This window comes from Kogia breviceps, chromosome 1, assembly GCF_026419965.1.
Source record: "Kogia breviceps isolate mKogBre1 chromosome 1, mKogBre1 haplotype 1, whole genome shotgun sequence".
In the NCBI taxonomy this organism is placed as follows: Eukaryota; Metazoa; Chordata; class Mammalia; order Artiodactyla; family Physeteridae; genus Kogia; species Kogia breviceps.
This window is the reverse complement of record NC_081310.1, coordinates 186,620,215-186,640,240: the sequence shown is the minus strand read 5'-3', so window position 1 is coordinate 186,640,240 and position 20,026 is coordinate 186,620,215. Positions and strand designations below refer to the sequence as shown.

The following is a 20,026-nucleotide window of genomic DNA, read 5'->3' as shown; positions in this document are numbered from 1 at the left end:
CACCAAGGATCCTCTTCTTATTGGTCTTCACCACAATACACTCACCCAGGAATATGATGTTTCAAAACCAAATGGATTTATACACTTGAAGTTCATTTCTTCATTTTTATTTGTGTACCAGAGTAATGTAACTGCCCATCTGAGCTCAGGTTACCAAACTCAGTGGACCTAATTCCACCAAAAGCACAGAAACTCTGAGCTTCTACCATGCATGTAGCCTTAGTAAATGTACAAGAGACGTAAAAGCTCAGGGGTTTGCACCAAGGGAAACAAACTTCAGTGGGAGTCAGCCATCTCCTGGGTGAGCCAAGCCACTTCCGCTCAGGGCTGCAGCATGAAACAGCCACCACCGCATCATTACCTGCCCCACATATCTCATCCTACATTCCTGACAGCTCTTGGGAGCCATCAGGTACAGAACCTCAACCACTGGATTAATGACTCACTTTTGCTGGAAGACCAGAGAAATCATCTCTATTAAGCAGGGGAAGGAACGACAAGGCAAAGCTAAGGTGGTGGGATTGTGATCCCTGAACAGGTGAGGGCGCATGGCCCTGTCATGGCATTTCCTGATGAGTCAGTGACAGTGACTAAACCATACAGGTGTGATCTTGCTATCACATATCTTCCCTTTTCACTAGAAACCCCAGGATCTGGTACTGGAGTTGCTAGCTGATGAATGTGAGTGGCAAGTAACATCACCTCCTTTCCCAGCCCGTCTCCAACAAGAGGACTGAAACTGGAGCCAAGATGGTGAGCTTGGAACAGGCCTCAGCACAACATCCCATACGCATCTGGCTTTTACAGCGCACGTTTCCATGTTTCCTCAGCAATACCTTCCCATGTTGGTAGCTACTTTCAACCTTGAGCACCATGCTTTCCTTCCCTCGGGTGTGTCCTAATGGCCATCCCTGCAACTAACCCCCCTTCCCCCAACATCTTGCACACACACCCCCTCAAGTAAGCGACCTAGAACAGAATTTTTTTAAATTCTAAGATATGTTATGGGCTGAATTGTGTCCTTTCTCCCCAAATTAGTATGTTGGAATCCTAACACCTAGTACCTCAGAGCATGACTGTACTTAGAAATAGGGTCTGTAAAGAGGTAATTACATTAAAATGAGGTTATTAGGGTGGGCACTGATCCTATATGACTGGTATGCTTATAAGAAGAGGAATTTGGACACAGACACACACAGAAGAAAGATGATGTGCCTGCAGGGAGAAGACAGCCAACCACAAGCCAAGGAGAGAGGCCAGGAGCAGATCCTTCCCTCCGCCCTCAGAAGGCGCTAACCCTACTGACACCTTTATCTTGGACTTCTAGACTCCAGAACTGAGAAAATTAATTGCTGTTGTTCAAGCGCCCTGGTCTGTGGTATTTTGTTATGGGCCAAGGAGACCAATACAGTGATTAAAATAAGATTCCTTTTCATTCATTCACAAAGCAGACCAGACCACAACATTCTACAGCCAGCAATGTTACCTAATCTAGTTCAACTCTCTCTCGTTTCCAGTTGAGAATCAGAAGGTTCTGTGGCTTGCCTGAAGTTGCAGTCTTAGTTCCAAAGGGGCACAGAATGCAGGCACCTGCACCCACCCTCTCAGTCACGGTTAGGGCAGTGCTTCCAGTGTTTTTGGAGAAGAGGGAATGGGGACTCCCTGGGGATCACCTGGTAGAGCCTCAGTGCATCCGCTGCTTTACTTCTAGGAAATCTCATTTTATCTTAGTGACTATTGTAGACTTTGTACTTCCTTCTACTTCTTTTGATATTAACATAAAGCACTGCCCCCAATACTTTGGAATAAAATGAGTGCCCCAGAAATAGGTACTTAATCTTGTTGCTACCTGTACCCCATTTAAGAAGCAGGGGAACAAGGAATAGTTCCTAGTACTTTTCCAACTGAAAAGTACAGGTTTTAAAGAGGACCCTCCCCCCCACCAAGAAACACTCGTTAGAGGCTTTGTTGTCAGAGAGAACAGGAGTCTAGGGATGCATTTCAGAAAGTGAAGAAAGGCAGGTAATATCAAATACCATCCAAAATAACGTCTGTGTTGAAAACATAAGCTGGTAATAATATTTAATGGAGATTTTAAAAAGATTGCACATCGAGTAGCTGCAGTTTCTCTGCAACCCCGCTCTTCATCCACAGCCAGCTAAGGCCCCAGGTTTGGCCCAGGTGGCAGCTGATGGCTACCTAGGCCTCTGGTGACCCCAGCCTAGAAGGAACTCACTTCTCTTGTCCACCTGGCTGCTCTTCTCTTCTGCTCCCTGGCATCTGTAACTCAAAGCTGTTTCTTTTTTCCTGCTCATCTTTTAACAAGTAAGCTCCTAGTGGTTTAAAAATCTAACTGGAAAAAAAAATTCGGTTAACCACTGCCCATTCATCTATGGTCTGTCCCTCTTGTAACTCGTTGCCACACATCTTCCTACCTGAGCTCTCAGTGTATAAACCCGCTAAGGAAGGTGGGGCGGCAAGGTGATTGGTCGAGTCTGCCATGCCTTGGTTTACGTCTAACTCCACCACTTACTACATGTTTAATTGGGGGGGAATTAGCAAAATTTGCTTCTGAAAATTGGGGATAATTTCACATACTTTTAAAAAAATAAATTTATCTTTTTATTTTTGGCTGCATTGGGTCTTTGTGCAGGCTTTCTATAGTTGGGGCGAGCAGGGGCTACTCTTCGTTGCAGCGCGTGGGCTTCTCATTGTGGAGGCTTCTCTTGTTGTGGAGGATGGGCTCTAGGCACATGGGCTTCAGTAGTTGTGGCACACAGACTCAGTAGTTGTGGCTCACGGGCTCTAGAGTGCAGGCTCAGTAGTTGTGGTGCGTGGGCCTAGCTGCTCCGCGGCATGTGGGATCTTCCTGGACCAGGGCTCGAACCCCGTGTCCCCTGCATTGGCAGGCGGATTCTTAACCTCTGCACCACCAGGGAAGTCCAATATCACATACTTTTGAGAATATACTTGTGAGGATTTGAGATACTATGATTAAAGTGCCTAACAACAGGAAACTACAATGAATGGTAGTTGAAACAACAAAACCACATTCTTGTGAAATTGCATGTTCTGTCTCATTTAAAACGTCTTTCCTAAAATTCTAAAATGCCTTAGTAACCTCAGTGAACATGATTCAGTCTTTCTTTGACACTTGATCATCTCCAATTGCCTTTGGATGGCTATTCTAAAAAAACCCCAAGAACTGTGGGTTTGAACCCCTTTATTTTACAGATGAGGAAATCAAGGCGCAGGGAGATTGTCTTAGCCAAGGTCACATAGCTGGTAAGTGATACAGCCCCCAAAGACCACTGTACAAGACCACAGCTAAAGATGTTATTAGTATGCTGGGCTGAGGCATATACTCTAACCAGGAGTCAATCCCAATCTGGAATCAGTGAAAATGTCTTATTCTACATACCAGCGAATTTAAGTTACAATGTAAGGATTTAGGTTTGACATGAGAAGAATTTCATCAGAGTAAAAGTTCTTAAACAGTAAGATGGATGAGCAAGGATGTTGTGCAACTCTGGGTTTTAGGGAAAAGAATTATCTGTTGGAATTGGGCGAACAAAGCAGAGATGGTAGGAGAGTCCGGATGACTAAGGTTTCTTTCAGAATCAAGGGCAAGGAATTCTAATATTCCAGTTCATGATTACTAAGCCAGTATTATATACAAAAAATTCAGTTGTCAGTCAATCCCCATTCTGGAATTTCTCTTGGTAGGCCTCATGGAATGCAAGTTTACAGTCTATAAAGGGTAAGAGCGCTGCTCACTTAGCAACATAAAAGTTCTGATAGAAGCTGTGACCCCTGGAGGGAAAGTGCTCACAACTACCAGCATCCTGTGAATTCAAAGAATTTGCCTGGAATAAGTAAACTGTGAGGAAACCAGAAAGAGCCCCATGGCTAGGATTTGAGAGTGATCAAGTGCCTGCATAGTGTCCTAAAAGAAAAACAAACAAAAGACTACCTTAGGGCAGCGTAGCTAACATTTTCCAGTAATCCAAGATCTAATTTTAATAGTTCTTACCAAACTTCTTAAGACAAAAGTCACACTGACTCCTAATTAGCAAATTTAATAATTTAATCTCATTTCCAAATCCTCTGCACTCTTAAATCCTTTCTTTTCCATGAATAGAACAGAGACATTGTGCTGTAAGATAAAGGGAGAATTCAGAAGCTTGAAAAATTGTCAAGGGGAGACAATGGAGCAGAGCAGCTAGAGATGGCTCTGCATTCAAAGTGCCCGGGTTTAGGGTTTAATTCTGTCTTTGCCACTTACTGTGTCCTGAGGCAAATTTCTTAGCCTCACTCTGCCTGAGTTTTCCCTTCTGTAGAATGGGAATAATAAACAATGACCATTTCATAGGGTTGCTAGGGTTAAACAAGGTTAATGTATGTACAGAGCCTGTCACATAGAAAAAATTCATTTAGTGTTAGCTATTATTGTCACTATTATTATTTAAGTAATAAGTCAAACTAATAACGCTTTGTCAAACATATTCAAGGCCCCCTAAAGAACTCTTCTCTAATAAACAAAGATTTAACAGCAAATGGTGTAAATTCTACATTTACATACAATATCAAGAGTTGCAATTTGTGTGTGTGTGTGTGTGTGTGTGCGCGCGCGTGTGTGGCTGAGCTGTGGGCATGTGGGATCTTAGTTCCCAGGCCAGGGATCGAACCTGCGCCCTTGTAGTGCAAGCGCGGAGTCTTAACGACTGGACCGCCAGGGAAGTCCCACGAGTTGCAATTTTTGAGGAAAACAGCTTGGGAAGGTACCTTTAGAAACCTCCTTTGACATACCTATTGTTGACAAAACAAATTAGCAGCAGTTAAAACTAAGCTAATGAATTTAAATAAAGGTAGAAAATTACTCCAACAGAAAAAAAAAAAGCCTTCAAAGTTAAGAATTTTGTGGAAATGATAAAAGAACACAGTAATAAAGATGGCAGAAATTAGTTTCTTAAAAAAGGAAAACTCAGCACAGCTGAGTGATGCCGTTTAGCATCTCTCCTGGCTTCCAAGCACGTGTTCATCAAGGAGTTCCTAAGCCAAGAGCTTCAACAGTTCTAGCTCTTCAGCTTCAGCTCTGCAGAACTGAGTGACCATCTGTTCTACCACAAAAATGCAAAGCAACTCTACACGCTGGAAAGTAATGTCAGTCAGAACCTCTGACTGACTGGGGGAAACAGTTTAATAATGGTCTTTATCCAATTAAGAATAGACTTTCTCTTCATGGACAAGATTAGAACTTTTGCTTAACCCAAAGAACTGATTTATCAGGTTCCAAAGATGAGAAACTTCAACTATAATCCTAAATTTTTGGATTAAGGTTTCTTTAGTTGGCTAAGTACAGCAGTTCACGTGTAAGGCTGGCTTAACCTCTTTCTCCTGACAGATCAGGATGGCAAGGGAATCTCGGCCTGAGCAAGAATAACTTCTTAGGTTCTTTAAAGTAGGTATAAGGGGACTTCCCTGGTGGCACAGTGGTTAAGAATCTGCCTGTCAATGCAGGCGACAAGGGTTCGATCCCTGGTCCAGGAAGATCCCACATGGCGCAGAGCAACTAAGCCCGTGCACCACAATTACTGAGCCTGTGCTCTAGAGCCTGCAAGCCATAACTACTGAGCCCACACACCACAACCACTGAAGCCCGTGCGCCCAGAGCCCGTGCTCTGCAACGAGAAGCCACTGCAATGAGAAGCCCGCACAACACAATGAAGAGTAACCCCTGCTCACCACAACTAGAAAAACCCATGCACAGCAATGAAGACCCAAAGCAGCCAAAAATAAATAAATAAATAAAAATTTAAAAATAAATAAATAAAGCAGGTGTAAGGATAGGTTAGCAAGCCTTTCCTGGGGCTGACAAAATTTTATAAAAGAGCAACGATGGAAAAAACATCAAAGGTATTAGTATATTACCTAGCTCTTGTTTCCAAGTAATTTTCCTGTTAGTTATAGGCAATAGACATGACTGGACCAGGCCTCCTTTAGTTAAATCTGCATGGATGGTTAGGATAGATTTCTACCTGTGTTGAATGCTTTTGTCACATCACTAAGGAAAGGACTCCACCCTTCCTGCAGTGGTATATCTCTTCTTTCTCATTTGAGCTTTAAGAAGCCAACAATCTCTCTCCCAGCACTTTGTGAGTTCATTTATCAAAGGCAGTTTGTAGGTGGTTTAAGGACATACGAAACACTGTAGCTGAGCTCACTAAAAGCCACTAACAGAGAGTACTGAAGCCACTGATCCACACAAAGAATTGCTGGGTTATCTCTTGGGTGTGCTGTTTTCCTTTCTGTAACATGGAAGTAAAAATTGTGTTCTGCTCCTTGAGAATGGCTGGAAGGGAAAAAACCCAAACATCTTTTTGTCTCAATGTCAGGAAGGTGCATGTCTTTGACAGCTGAGGATTTTCCCTGGAAGAGTGCAATGGCCCTTTTGTCTTTTCCCATGCTGAAAGCACAGACAGTTTTGTCCTTACCTGAATTCTGTGAATTTAAGAGTGCCAGGGTAGGAAGGGACCTTAAATGATCTAAGTGTCTCACTCTATGGTGGAGTACCTGATATACAACATAGCCACCAGGTGACTGTTCAGGCCTTCTTTTTAAAATAAAATATCATAAAACACAGAAACCAACCAAAATCCTGCCACTTTTGATTCCAGAAGAGTATTCTTAGCACAGGTTCCTAACAACTGTACTATTAAGAATTATTACCTGCTAAATAGCATAACAGAAAATTAGAATTAGGTCTCTAGGGTTTATCAATTCTTTTGCAGTGCTGTATTTTTCTAGTCCAAGGACATATGTAGACATTAAACATGAAAAACTGGAATTTATGATCTTGAAAACAAGGACCTTAATAAAATACAAAATTTTTAAAAATCTCTTATGCATTAAATAATCAGGCTCAATGTAGTTAGAAACATTTACCATCCATATAAAAATTCAAAAAGCAAATAAACTGGAGCTTGTATTTAAACAGAAAATGGTGGCTAATGCAAGGAGTGGAGTGGAAAAGACTCAAAGTAAGTGTAACACTTATGGCTACTTCAGAGGATATACTGGAAACTTTTAAATATAAGCTACAGTTCAGCAGCTTTTAAAATTTCATGTTTATTCATATTTTTCAAAATATATGTACATAAAAAAAGGAAGATTTACAACAGGAAAGATTGCCTTACATGCAACACAAATTCCAATAAACTCATGATGGGATCACACATGATTATGGATCTAATTCAAGCCAATCTTCTCAAGTCCAATTCCCAGCCACACTTTAGGCTGCAAATGGGATCCCAGGAGACAATGCAAATGGAATGAATTAAACAAACATCCTTTGCCTCTGGCAGCACTCAAGGGGCCAGAAGATGTACACCAAAAAGTTTAAGACAATTAAAATGTCAAGTGCCACAGGGAAGATAAATGATAACCAGAAATCAGTATTTCTTAGAAAGCTAGTGCTATTAAACACAACTTCACAATACTAAAACAAATACAAATAAGAAAGGGTTAGGTAGTCGGGCTTCATTTGTTTTTTCTTTTCTCTTTTTAAATAACTCAAAAAGGAAGCCACTTGCTTGTTATCAAAAGTGCTATGGAAAGAAAGAAGGGGAAAAAACCCACAGTTTATTTTAGCAAATTGTATGTTTTTCCACTTAACATTTCTACATTAGCAATGGTGTAACTCTCCAACATTTCCTTATAAAAAAGGCAAAGAGGAAGTGACAACTCATGCTCCAAATATTAAAAAATATATTTAAACATCTGATCAAGAAGATTTTATGTTCTGATTTTTGGTAACACAGGTAACACCAGAAATCACAAATTCAGTGTGTTCCTCTATTTCCCCTTCAGTCAAATAACAGGTGGTGGAGAGATCTTGTGCTTGCTATTGAGGGATGCAATGCCCAGGGGCCAATGAAAAATACCTAGAAATTGCTCAACGTGAAAAGGGGCCCAAAGGAGCCGTGCATCTTCAGAATTGAATGAGATCATGTTTTTGGCCTATTCCCAAAGCTAAGACATCTCTGTGTTTATAGCTGGAGAGAAGGGGCTAGTGGAGTGGTTTTATAAATAAGATGAGTTATTAGAGCTATAACTGAAGTCTCCAGGCAGGAGGCTTTATGAGTCAGTCAGTGCTGTACTGCCTCCTTTTTACTGCCAGCACCTGACTAGCATCCCATTCTTGATGCTTTCTAACAAATATAAAAATCTTTGCAACTGTTTAGATAAAACCAGAAAGGGGAAAAAAAAAAAAAGCCAAAGCTGACCATAAAAAAAGAAAGAGGGTTGGGGTGGGGGGAGAAAAAAGGACAAGTATAGATTATACAGTTCAGGGAAGTCCAGAATTATCGCAGAAATTAAAATGACTGGGAGGGAGGGTTGCAGGGGGAGGGGCAGGCACCAAGAAGAGCACCTAAAGCTAACAAATGGCTAAACTGGTTTATTTATATTCCCTCCCCATAATGTTCATAGGAGAGGAAAAAAATGTAATTTTAAAAGCATCAAACTAAAACAAATGCACACTGACCTTAGAAAATAAGATTTTGAATTTCATCATGATACCCTTTTTTCCTATAAAATTTACTTTTTTGCTTTGAAAGATTTCTTCATGGTGGATTTGCCCTTGCCAGGCAGTTTCACTTCCTTTCTCACACTGGTCGCAGGCTTCTTTGAAGAGCTACCACTAGGTTTTTTGATGACTGGGGGTGAGGGTCTGGCTTTCTTGGCAGGAGTTTTGGCCTTAGGAGGGGCTTTCTTGGGCAGGGGCCTAGCTTTCCCTCGCTGGGCAGCTGGGACTTTAGGTGCAGGCTTGGACCCTCTCTGCTTCATGGATGCAGCCTTCCCTGGCGACTTGGCTGGGGTTTTCTTCTGCAACCTGTGACAACCAAAGAGCAAAGGCAATTACTTAGTACTTGAGAGATTCACTTCACCAGGATGACCAGATACTTTGCCAAAAAAGAAATAGCACAGGTAGAAGTCACCTAGGTTAAGAAGAGGAACGTGGGTTATTACTTTTTACCTAAAGGCTTTACTAAAATTGTATAAAAACTCAACCAATTCCTGAAGTCTACACATAATTCCATGCTTTTCCTAGAAAAATATGGAATTCTTTTTCTTCAAATAACCAGACAAACTATGGAGACACACACACACACACAGAGGTTTGACCAAAGAGTAATTACATATTCACAGTGTTTCACAAGTTTAGAGCCTCTAAATGCTCAAGAACAAGACAAATTCAAATGTTAGACAAAGAATCTGAGAAGGATCCTGAACTGTTACAACACTTTTCACAGCCTCTCCCAGTGCTGTCATTTTCAGCTCTAAGAAGGGTTTTCCACACGTCCCCACCTTCTCTTAGGTGGTGGCTCTTCATCCTCAGAGTCCTCCTCTGATGACTCATCCTCATCTTCATCCTCATCTTTAGAATCATCTGGCTCTTTCTTTGGAAATAGAACTCCTGGGCTAGTAAGAAAAAAAAAAGGTAAAGAGAAGTCCCATCAGGACAAGGAAAAGAATGTGAACCTAGATATGCTGTTCCCTGGACGTGACCCACTTCCTCCCACCCTCCCCAGTTATGTTACAAATATCAGGTACAATTTAACCTATTTTGAACAAACATATGAAGTTATGACAAATCTATAAAAGTCCCAGACCATACCTTATTCCCTTCCTCCCTCCATTTAATAAAACTGATACTTCCATCATTTATTTAGTAAACAATTACTTAAGCTCCTGACATGTGTTTGGCACTGTTATCAGCCATTGAATATATAGCAGTGAATGGTCTATACAGCAGTGAACAGCCTACACAGCAGTATATATTTTTTGCCTTTATGATACTGGCAAAAGACCTCAAAAGTGTCATAAAGCCTGAATCTCTTCAAAGTTTTTGAGAAATTCAGCAAGGATATTCTAAATTTTCTTTGTCCTTAATGGTAGAAAACTTGATCCCACTGATTAATAAGTCCTTAAATTATAACACTGTACGTGCATGACTAAGATTTTTAGAATATTTAAACATTTGAAAAACTCAAATAATATACACTTATGTTTATGCACAAAGAACAATATAAGAAAGCTACACTATGCTGCTGAAATAGGTTTTAGTGGTACATGTCATGGCACTTTACTAGAAACGAAAGTGTAAGAAGGCGAAAGCACAGGTACACAGAAAAATGCTTGGTCCATAGGAGGTGCTCAATATATTTTTTTGGTTAAATGAATAAATAAGATATGTATAAGAGGGCTTCCCTGGTGGCACAGTGGTTGAGAGTCCGCCTGCTGATGCAGGGGACACGGGTTCGTGCCCCAGTCCGGGAAGATCCCACATGCCACGGAGCAGCTAGGCCCGTGAGCCATGGCCGCTGAGCCTGTGCTCCGCAACGGGAGAGGCCACAACAGTGAGAGGCCCGCATACCGCCAAAAAAAGATATGTATAAGAGACAAGTTTTCAAATAAATAGCCTTGTCTCTATAGTATGAAGAGGAAGATTAGGATTTTTAGAAGTAGCCAATGCTCTCCCTACTTGGTGCTGGACCATTAAAACATATATAATCCTCTAATAATCTTCCTGTCATTACTATGTACTTTATTCTTTATTAGAAGGAATGAACATCTAAATGACTGGCCAAGGATCTCAAAGAATTCAACGCTTGATTTCAGGAACACGTGCCTAACAATAAGTTCCAGCAGGATAGCCCCAATCCCCCTGTTCTTATATGAAAACCTTCAGCTCTAAAACAATACTGCCTTAAGTAGTCTTTATTTTCAAGTATATTCAGTTCAGTGTTAAGGGCAAAATAAGTTAAGCCAAACCTATAATCTGGAGTCAGATTTTAAATTTTCAATGACCAATACTTCACATTATGGGCTAGGTGCTTACCTGGGGTAATAGGGAAAACAGAGCTGGAAGGTGCCACTGAATCCTTTACCAGAAATCTGTTCCATCCACCCATTCTTTTCGCATCTCTGTAGGGTTTTCTTCAGCAAATGCACTGAACAATAAATTCAGAAATGAAGAAAGTACTTTATTCACATTTGATAATTCCCTCAACCACAATCAGTTATACATCAATTTATTGTCCTGACATGTGCTAAGTGAATCCTTTGTGGTCACAGGGATTTTTAACTAATTCACTAAATTATTATTAAGTGTCCATAAATTTGGAAAGAGTTAAATTATAATGGGAAGAGACTTTACAGACCATTGTGCCAAATTCCTCATTGCACAGAAAGTGGAATAGTAGCCAAGGGTGGCTAATGACTTGCCCTATAGTCGCACATAAATGGTTAATAGCCAACTTAAAACTCAATCTCTCATTTCTATTCATTTGAACATCTACTGAGTGCCTATAAGTACTGATAAGCATTTAGAAGGATTATCTATAAAGAGAAAACCAACTTCTCAAGAATCAGCAAACAGTAACAAAACAATATCACGGCTCCTAAAGGCCTCACCAGTTCTCATCTTTCATATAAAAACACACAGGGCTTCCCTGGTGGCGCAGTGGTTGAGAGTCCGCCTGCTGATGCAGGGGACACAGGTTCGTGCCCTGGTCCGGGAAGATCCCACACGCCGCGGAGCGGCTAGGCCCCTTGAGCTGTGGCCGCTGATCCTGTGCGTCCGGAGCCTGTGCTCCGCAACGGGAGAGGCCACAACAGTGAGAGGCCCGCGTACCACAAAAAACAAACAAACAAACAAAAAAACACATAAAAATACACTTTATAGTGATTCAGTGTCCAAATAAATAGCTGCCAAAATTATTAGTGACACTGAAAAGGTTAATAACCAAATTCATCTTCTAACACTTGGTCAAAAGAGAAAAACCACAGAATAATCTACAGGGTCAATATGTACAATTAAACACATTATATATCTTAAGTAAAGGAAGAGAAAAAACAGCCATACAGGGGCTTCCCTGGTGCCGCAGTGGTTAAGAATCCACTTGCCAATGCACACGGGTTTGAGTCCTGGTCTGGGAAGATCCCACATGCTGTGGAGCAGCTAAGCCCGTGTGTACCACAACTACTGAGCCTGCGCTCTAGAGGCTGCGAGCCACGACTACTGAAGCCTGCGTGCTTAGAGCCTGTGCTCCGCAACGAGAGAAGTCACCACAATGAGAAGCCCGCGCACCGCAACGAAGAGCAGCCCCCGCTCACTGCAACTAGAGAAAGCCTGCGTGCAGCAACGAAGACCCAATGCAGCCAAAAATAAATAAATAAATAAATTTATTTTTTTAAAAAGACTTCAAAATTAGCTTTTCATTTAAAACAATATATTCTAGTTTGCATTTTCTGTTACTTAATTTTCATATTCCTCACCCTACACCACTGTGCCTACTCTCATAGTTCACTGAGAAAATATACACTCTCACTAATCTGTATGTGATAATGCTGCTAAGGCAAGGTTTCTAATCTCAAATCACCACCTGACAGGGTCAATATACTTTACTGAAAAAAAGTATTTTCTGTTTAGGGCTTAAGTCAATAAGAAATAACTGAAGTGGTAAGTATTTTAAAACAATGGCTTGGATTCAGGGTGATATTAGATGTTCTGGTAAACATTCAGAAGTAGGTGAAAAGATACTATACTTGAGAGGTGTTTCGAACCTAGAAATTTGTCTCTATTACAATAAAAATAAATATCAGAGAAATCTTTACAGCAAAGTAAAATCAAATTCTGATCCTCAGCAGACACTGTAAATCAAGGCTAAGTCTTGATTATTTTCTTGTAAATAATAAATAAGTTTGTAAAGTTGTTTGTTCCCTCTTGGTTTTTAGTCAGTAGTTAGTGCTTTATCATTAACAGCATGATCGCTAGGGATCCTTTCATAAGACAACCCCCTGGATCCCTGTTAAATGTGCTCAACTCTGAGTCTTACTTTGATAGTTAGAATTGGTCCCTGGGTGGTTCTCCAGGACATACTTCTTCAGAGCAGTGGTGGAGCAGGTCTTCGGCTCATTCATGGCAGCAATTGCAGACAAGATTGCATATTCCATCAGGCTTCCACCAAGCAGGGGTTTCTCCCCTGATTTCTTCAGCTGTTTTCCAAGGAGGAAGAGAAAAGCATCAAGACAACACTCTCCCAAAGCAGGTCAAGACAAGACTCCTCTGCACCAGGTGGGTCGGAGTTCCTGCATTAGCACAGATATGTTTTACAATAAATTGTCAGGTTAGGGACTTTCTCTTCCCACTCTTCAGGTATTCAACCTAACTGAGGAGTCCCAACCCTCCTAGGGATATTTTCTCCTTCTATCCACCCCTCCATCCAACTGAAAATAGCAAAAGCCAACCTAACCCAAAGAGAGTGACAGCTCTACTCCAATAAGGAGGTTAACTTGTTATGACCCCAATAAATTAATACTTTTGAGGGTATTTCCTTTTTTCTGAATCTGAAAAATGGAGTATTTATAAAAATAATAAATAGCCTTTTTAATCCTGTAAGGAAAGGAGCAAAGGAAAAGTTTGATAAATATTTAGGGTATCATACAAAAGAAAATTAGATAGCACATTTCAAGGACAAAAGGCTGGGGAACAAAGGTTAGCACCAATAAGCAAAAAGGTTATAGGACAAACTGAGGTATGGTCTACAATAGTGTGTCTCAAAAGAAGGTCCACAAACCCCCCTGGGGTTCCTGAGATCCCTTCAGAGGATCTGCAAAGTTAAAACTATTTTCATAATAATACTAAGATGTGATTTGCCTTTTTCACTGTGATGACATTTGCACTAATGGTGGAAAAACAATGATGGGTAAAACCACTGCTACCTGTGGAGGCACAGAAATGTACCAGTAGTTACTACATTCTTTACTGCTATATGCTTATGGTTAAAAGAAAAAAAAAAAAAAAAAAAACACCCAGTTTCACTTAGGAATGTCCTTGATATAAAAATGATTTTATTAAATCTCAACTCCAATGCATGTCTTTTTGATACTTTGATGGGGCAAAGTGAGAAGAATTTATAAAGCATGTCAGCTGCATCTGGAGGGATGGTGGTAGTCTCAAGGAAAAGCACCTAGTGATTGAGCTGTGAGCTGAATTAGCTGCATTTTTCATGGAATATCCTTTTTATCTGAAGGAACAATTAACAGATAAAATAAACTATGGTTAATCAGACTTGGGTATCTGGTAGACATTTTCTTGAAAATGAATTAAGTGAGCCCATCATATCAAGGAAAACAACTAAGAATATTTGTTGCCAACAATAAGTGCAACTTTTCAAGAGAAAATTTAAATTGTGGAAAACTTGTAACTACCATCATGAGCACAACAATTTCCCAATACTTAAACGCTGTTCTGATGAGATCAGTGGGTGATTAATGATATGAGTTTTGTTACTGTTTGATGAAATGTGCCAATATTTTAAAAACTGCATAATTCAATGAACTACTATTCTTTAAATGACCAAGTGATAAAATTATGGTTAAAAGATACACTCAAAGTTCAAGACAGACCAAAGGATTTTAAGGTAACAGAGTACAATGAGTTCATTGATACGGTTTCAGGTTCCACATGGCACCTTTAACATACTTTAATACCACAAAATCAATTAATGTAATATCATATTTACAGAATAAAGGACAAAAGCCATATGATCACCTCAAGAGTTTTAGAAAAAGCATTTGACAAATCCAACAGCCATTCATAATAAACTTCCAACAAACTAGTAATAGAAGAGAACTTTCTCAATCTGATAATAGGCATCTATGAAAAACCCACAGCTTTAACCGTGAAAGAATGAATGTTTTCCCTTTAAGATGGGTAAAAAGACGAAGACATCTACTCTCATCACTGTACTGGAGGTTCTATCCAGTGCAATCAGGCATGGAGGAAAAAAAAAAAAAAGACATCCAGATTCGAAAGGAAGAAGTAAAATGGTCTATTTGAAGATGACATTATCCTGTATGTAGAAAATCCTAGGGAATCCACCCCAAAATCCCAAGGAACCTACAAAAACCTCTAGAACTGGGCTTCCTTGGTGGTGCAGTGGTTACCAATCTGCCTGCTAATGCAGGGGACACGGGTTCGAGCCCTGGTCCAGGAGGATCCCACATGCCGGGAAGCAACTAAGCCCATGCACCACAATTACTGAAGCCCGTGCGCCTAGAGCCCGTGCTCCACAACAAGAGAAGCCACCCCAATGAGAAGCCCGTCACCACAATGAGGAGTAGCCCCCGCTCACCATAACTACAGAAAGCCCACATGCAGTAACGAAGACACAAAGCAGTCAAAAATAAAATAAAAGTTAAAAAAAATTATAGAAAAAAAACACTCTAGAACTAGTAAATGAGTTCAGCAAGTCACAGGATACAAGATCAAAAGACAAACCAACTGTATTTCTATAGGCTAGCAATGAGCAATCTGAAAATGAAAAAAAGAAAATTCCATTCACAATAGCATGGAGAAAGAGTAAAATACTTAGGAATAAATTTAACAAAAGAAATATAAGACCTGTACACTGAAAACTACAAAACACTGCTGAGAGAAGTTAAAGATCTAAATAAATGAAGAGACAGTGAATGTCCATGGATAGGAAAACTCAACATTGTAAAGACAGTGATTCTTCCCAAATTGATCTATAGGTTCAATTCGATCTCTACCAAAACCCTAGCTGGATTTTTTTGTGAAAATTGACAAGTGAATCCTAAAATTCATATGGAAATGCACAAGATCCAGAATAGTCAAAATAATTTTGAAAAAGAAAAAGTTGAGGACTTATATTTCCCAACTTCAAAACTTACTACAAAGCTACAGTCATCAAGACAGCGTGATCATGGCATGAGGACTCACATACAGATCAATGGAACAGAACTGAATCCAGAAATAAACCCTTACACTCATGGTCAATTAAGTTTTGATAAAGGCACCAAGGCAATTCAGTGAGAAAGGGACAGTCTTTTCAATAAATGGTTTTGGAACAATTGGATGTCCACATGCAAAAACATGAATTTATAATCCCAACTTCACACCATAAACAAAACTTAACTCAAAATGGATCACAGACCTAAATGTAAGAGCTAAAGCCATAAAACTCTTAAAAGAAAAAATAGGAGTAAATCTTCCTGATCTTAAGCTAGGCAATAATTTATTAGATATGTCACCAATAGTACAAGCAATTAAAAAAAATGATAAACTGGACTTCATAAAAATTAAACACTTGTGCTTCAAAAGGCACCATTAAGAAAGTGAAAGCACGGGTTTAGGAGAAAATATTTTAAAGTCATATATCTGATGAGGAACTTGTAACTAACTCAATAAGACAAATAGCTCAATTTAAAAAACAGACCAAAGATTTGAATAGATATTTACCAAAGATGATAAATAAATGTCCATTAAGCACATGAAAAAATGGTCAACATCAGTAGTCTCAGGGGAGTGCCAACCAAAACCATGAGACACCACTTTATATTCACTAGTATGGCTATAATTTTAAAAAGACAAATAAACATGTTGGCAAAGATAAGGAGAAACTGGAACCCTTGTACATACGTTGCTGGTGGGAATGCAAAATGATGCAGCCACTTGGGCAGTTTCTTAAAACAAATTTACCATATAGTCCAGGAAGTCCACACTCCTACTTATATACCCGAGGGAAATAAAAATGTATATCTGCACAAAGATTTGGACATAAACGTTCACAGGCAACATTAACCATAATAGCTAAAAAGTAGAAATAACCCAACTTGTGAATGGATAAACAAAGTGTGTCAGGTCTGTACAGTGGAATACTATTTGGCAATGAAAGGAATGAAAGTACTGATTCATGCTGCAACATGGATAAACCTAAAACAATATTATGCTAAGTGAAAGACGTCAGACACGAAAGACCACATAATGTATGATTTTACCTACATGAAATATGTAAAAAGGCAAATCTATACAGAGAAAAAATAGATCAACAGCTTGGATGGGGGATGGGAACAGGGAGTGATGCAAACGGGCCCAAGAGTTCTTTTTTGGGTGATGGAAATGCTCTAAAATTGGATGGTGGTGATGGTTATACAATACTGTAAATTAACTAAGAATCACTGAATTATACATTGTAACATAAAATGATTGTATCTTATAGTGTATAAATCATACTTCAATAAAGCTATTACAAAAAACTATCATTTGTTGAGTTTTGGTATACTATTAAAGAATAGTACCAACCTCTATGTGAAAATTATCTTAAAATACTCCACATTTATCTAACTGCACTCCTGTGTGAGCTGGATTTTCTTCATAGATGTAACCCCAAATGTATTAAAACAGATACCAGCTGTCTTCTATTAAGCTAGCCAGTAAAGACTTTTGTAAAAATGTAATAGATAGTAACCCTCTTCTCATTAAAATTTTTTTTATTTTGAGAAATACAGGGGTTTTTTTGGTCGTGCCACGTGGCATATGCAGAATCCTAGTTCCCCGACCAGGGATCAAACCCATATCCCCTGCATTGGGAACACAAAGCCTTAACCACTGGACCTCCAGGGAAGTCCCATGGGAAATACGGTTTTCATAAAAAGTGTTGTTTATGTTACATGCAATGGGTTTATTATTTTCAAAATGAATTAATATTTTAAATTTTCCTCAGCTGTAATTTCTAATATGGTAAATACTGATATGCATAACCCACATAAACAAAAGCTCTTGGGGCCCTCAATACATTTTTGGAGTATAAGGAGGTCCTGAAACCACAACTTTTGAGAACTACTTCTCTACAAGCAAGCCTTTTTAGCCTCTAACCTGGAATGTCCCAGAAGCACCTTTGCCAGTTATTTGTTCTAACTGGCCTCTTTCTACTGCTCTCTGTAGAGCATTCTTCAACAGCTGAGGCCTGCAGAGAAAACATAAAATAACAATAAATATATTAATGAAGGTAAGATATGAAAAAAACAGAACCAGGGTTATTCTAAAGAACTAAAGTTCTGATTCCTATTATATGTGTAGTACTTTGTTAAAACAGTAAAGTAATAAATTGTTGGCACCCTTAATAAGTGGTATTTCTTTTCTCTTCAAGCAAAGAAGCTAAGTCATTACCTGTACATACACAACCATGAACCATACAGAACCAATTTCCAACTTGCCAGGGCACTCCAAAAGCCTCTTTTTTACCATCAGACTACAATAGCAACCAAACTTTGTAATCAAGCAAAGAATGGGTATCTTTAAAGTCCCATCTAATTCTGATATTCTCTGTGGCAAAATTCCTGATTTTTTAAAAGTATATGCACATTAACAAAAAATGCAGTTGTTTTTTACAAACCAGTATCTAAAGTCAGCCTAATAAAACACAATTCCCTGAGAAAGAAAATAGGTTGTTTTTAACATAGTATCTCTGCCTTAAGAGGGTTGTATTAAAAAAAAGCAAAAACAAAAACAAAAAACTAGGTCATCAAAACCAAATGGCAGGCAAGAAGAAATTGAATATCATTAAAAACATAAGAACAGGAATTCCCTGGTGGTCCAGTGGTAAAGAATTTGCCTTCCAATGTAGGGGATGCAGGTTTGATCCCTGGTCCGGGAACTAAGATCCCACATGCCACAACTAAGCCCGGGTGCCACAACTACTGAGCCGGTGCGCCTCAATGAGAGAGACCGTGTGCCACAAACTAGAGTCCACACACTCTGGAGCCTGCACGCCACGCTAGAGAGAGAAAACCTGCACATCACAACTAGAGAGAAGCCCGTGTGCTGCAACCGAGGCCTGACACAGCCAAAAAATAAAAGTAAATAAAATATATTAAAACAAAAACAAAACACGCACATAAGAACAAAGTGTTGAGGCAAAAGCTGCTCTGTCAAGGAGCAATGGTCTGCACGGTGGGTGAAGAATGTCAGGTGCAGGGAGAAATCAATCAAGTTGACTTAGGGCTTAAAGGGGTCTGTGGTATGGAACAAGACAAAATGGAAAGCTATACACCCAGGCCAACGACAGGACATGTGAAGAAAGGGTTAATCGTAACCCCAAAGTTAAGAGATGTGTTTTGCCACACCTCCCCAGAATTACTAGAATAGCACTCAAGGAGCAGAAAATCATGAGACTTCTTTGAAACTGATTACTTGATAAGTTAAGTTGAAAAGATGAACAACTTGGCAGCCCAATGAGGGGCAGAATGATGAGGGCCAAACTATTACCACTTGAGATGCTTTATCGAGCTTTGATACTTTTGTTTGGAGAGGAAATTTTGAATCTTTTCTCTAACCACTAAGCATTACAGCCTGAGCTGACACTAGAGTTATTAATTTACATTATCCACATGTTTGGGGCGGAAGGGTGGAGGGGATCCCCTGTTCTAACAGGATGCTAAAGAGCAGAAACCATGCTATCAAATCCTGTACATCCTGATACTCCAAATGAAGAAACTCCCTCTCTGCCAAATCACAATCCAAGTATTTCTAAGCCAGTGCTATTCCATTCAGGACCAATAGGATTTATGCCCTAACCCAAAACACACTCAAAGTCATTCACTCCACAAGTATTTACTGAGTATTCATTATGGTTATGCAGGAATAAACACTTAGATCTAGTCACTAAACTCAAAGAATTTAAGAGATGATGAGTATATAATAATTATGGTAGAGAATGATAAGGTTCAGGGTTGAAGTATGTACATAGAGCTTTGGGAACACAACTGAAGGAATGATTTAACTGTCAAACAATTTTACTATTAGTTGCTCTGTAAGTCAGATTCCAATGGAGCATCATACAGCTTAAGTTAAACACTGAAACCCTAGTCTCCTGTATCAAATTAAACAACTAATCTGAGAAGAATCTTCTTTTTTTCTTTTTGGCCATGCCGCAATGCCTGCGGGATCTTAGTTCCTTGACCAGGGATCGAACCCAGGCCCTTGGCAGTGAAAGCTTGGAGTCTTAACCTCTGGACCGCCAGGGAATTCCCTGAGAAGAGTCGTCGTCTTTTTTTGTGTGTGTGTGTGGTACACGGGCCTCTCACTGTTGTGGTCTCTCCTGTTGCGGCGCAAAGGCTCTGGACGCGCAGGCTCAGCGGCCATGGCTCACGGACC

General features: G+C 39.7%; 1 protein-coding gene across 8 annotated transcripts in view; it reads right to left on the bottom strand.

The window, feature by feature from the left end:
• Nucleotides 1-7,109: 7,109 nt before the first annotated feature.
• HP1BP3 (heterochromatin protein 1 binding protein 3) overlaps nucleotides 7,110-20,026 on the bottom strand; it is a 36,698-nt gene continuing 23,781 nt past the window's right edge. For 5 of the 8 annotated variants that reach the window (XM_059053347.2, XM_059053362.2, XM_059053329.2 and 2 more), the window contains 5 exons: nucleotides 17,747-17,837; nucleotides 12,903-13,062; nucleotides 10,904-11,015; nucleotides 9,370-9,483; nucleotides 7,110-8,893 (listed from right to left, as the gene is read on the bottom strand). In XM_059053347.2, coding sequence (XP_058909330.1) covers nucleotides 8,599-8,893; nucleotides 9,370-9,483; nucleotides 10,904-11,015; nucleotides 12,903-13,062; nucleotides 17,747-17,837 — 772 coding nt within the window. In that variant the 3' untranslated portion in view covers nucleotides 7,110-8,598. Of the gene's footprint in view, nucleotides 8,894-9,369; nucleotides 9,484-10,903; nucleotides 11,016-12,902; nucleotides 13,156-17,746; nucleotides 17,838-20,026 lie in introns of all 8 variants that reach the window. The other 3 variants (XR_010837074.1, XR_010837077.1, XR_010837076.1) reach the window with 1 other exon arrangement.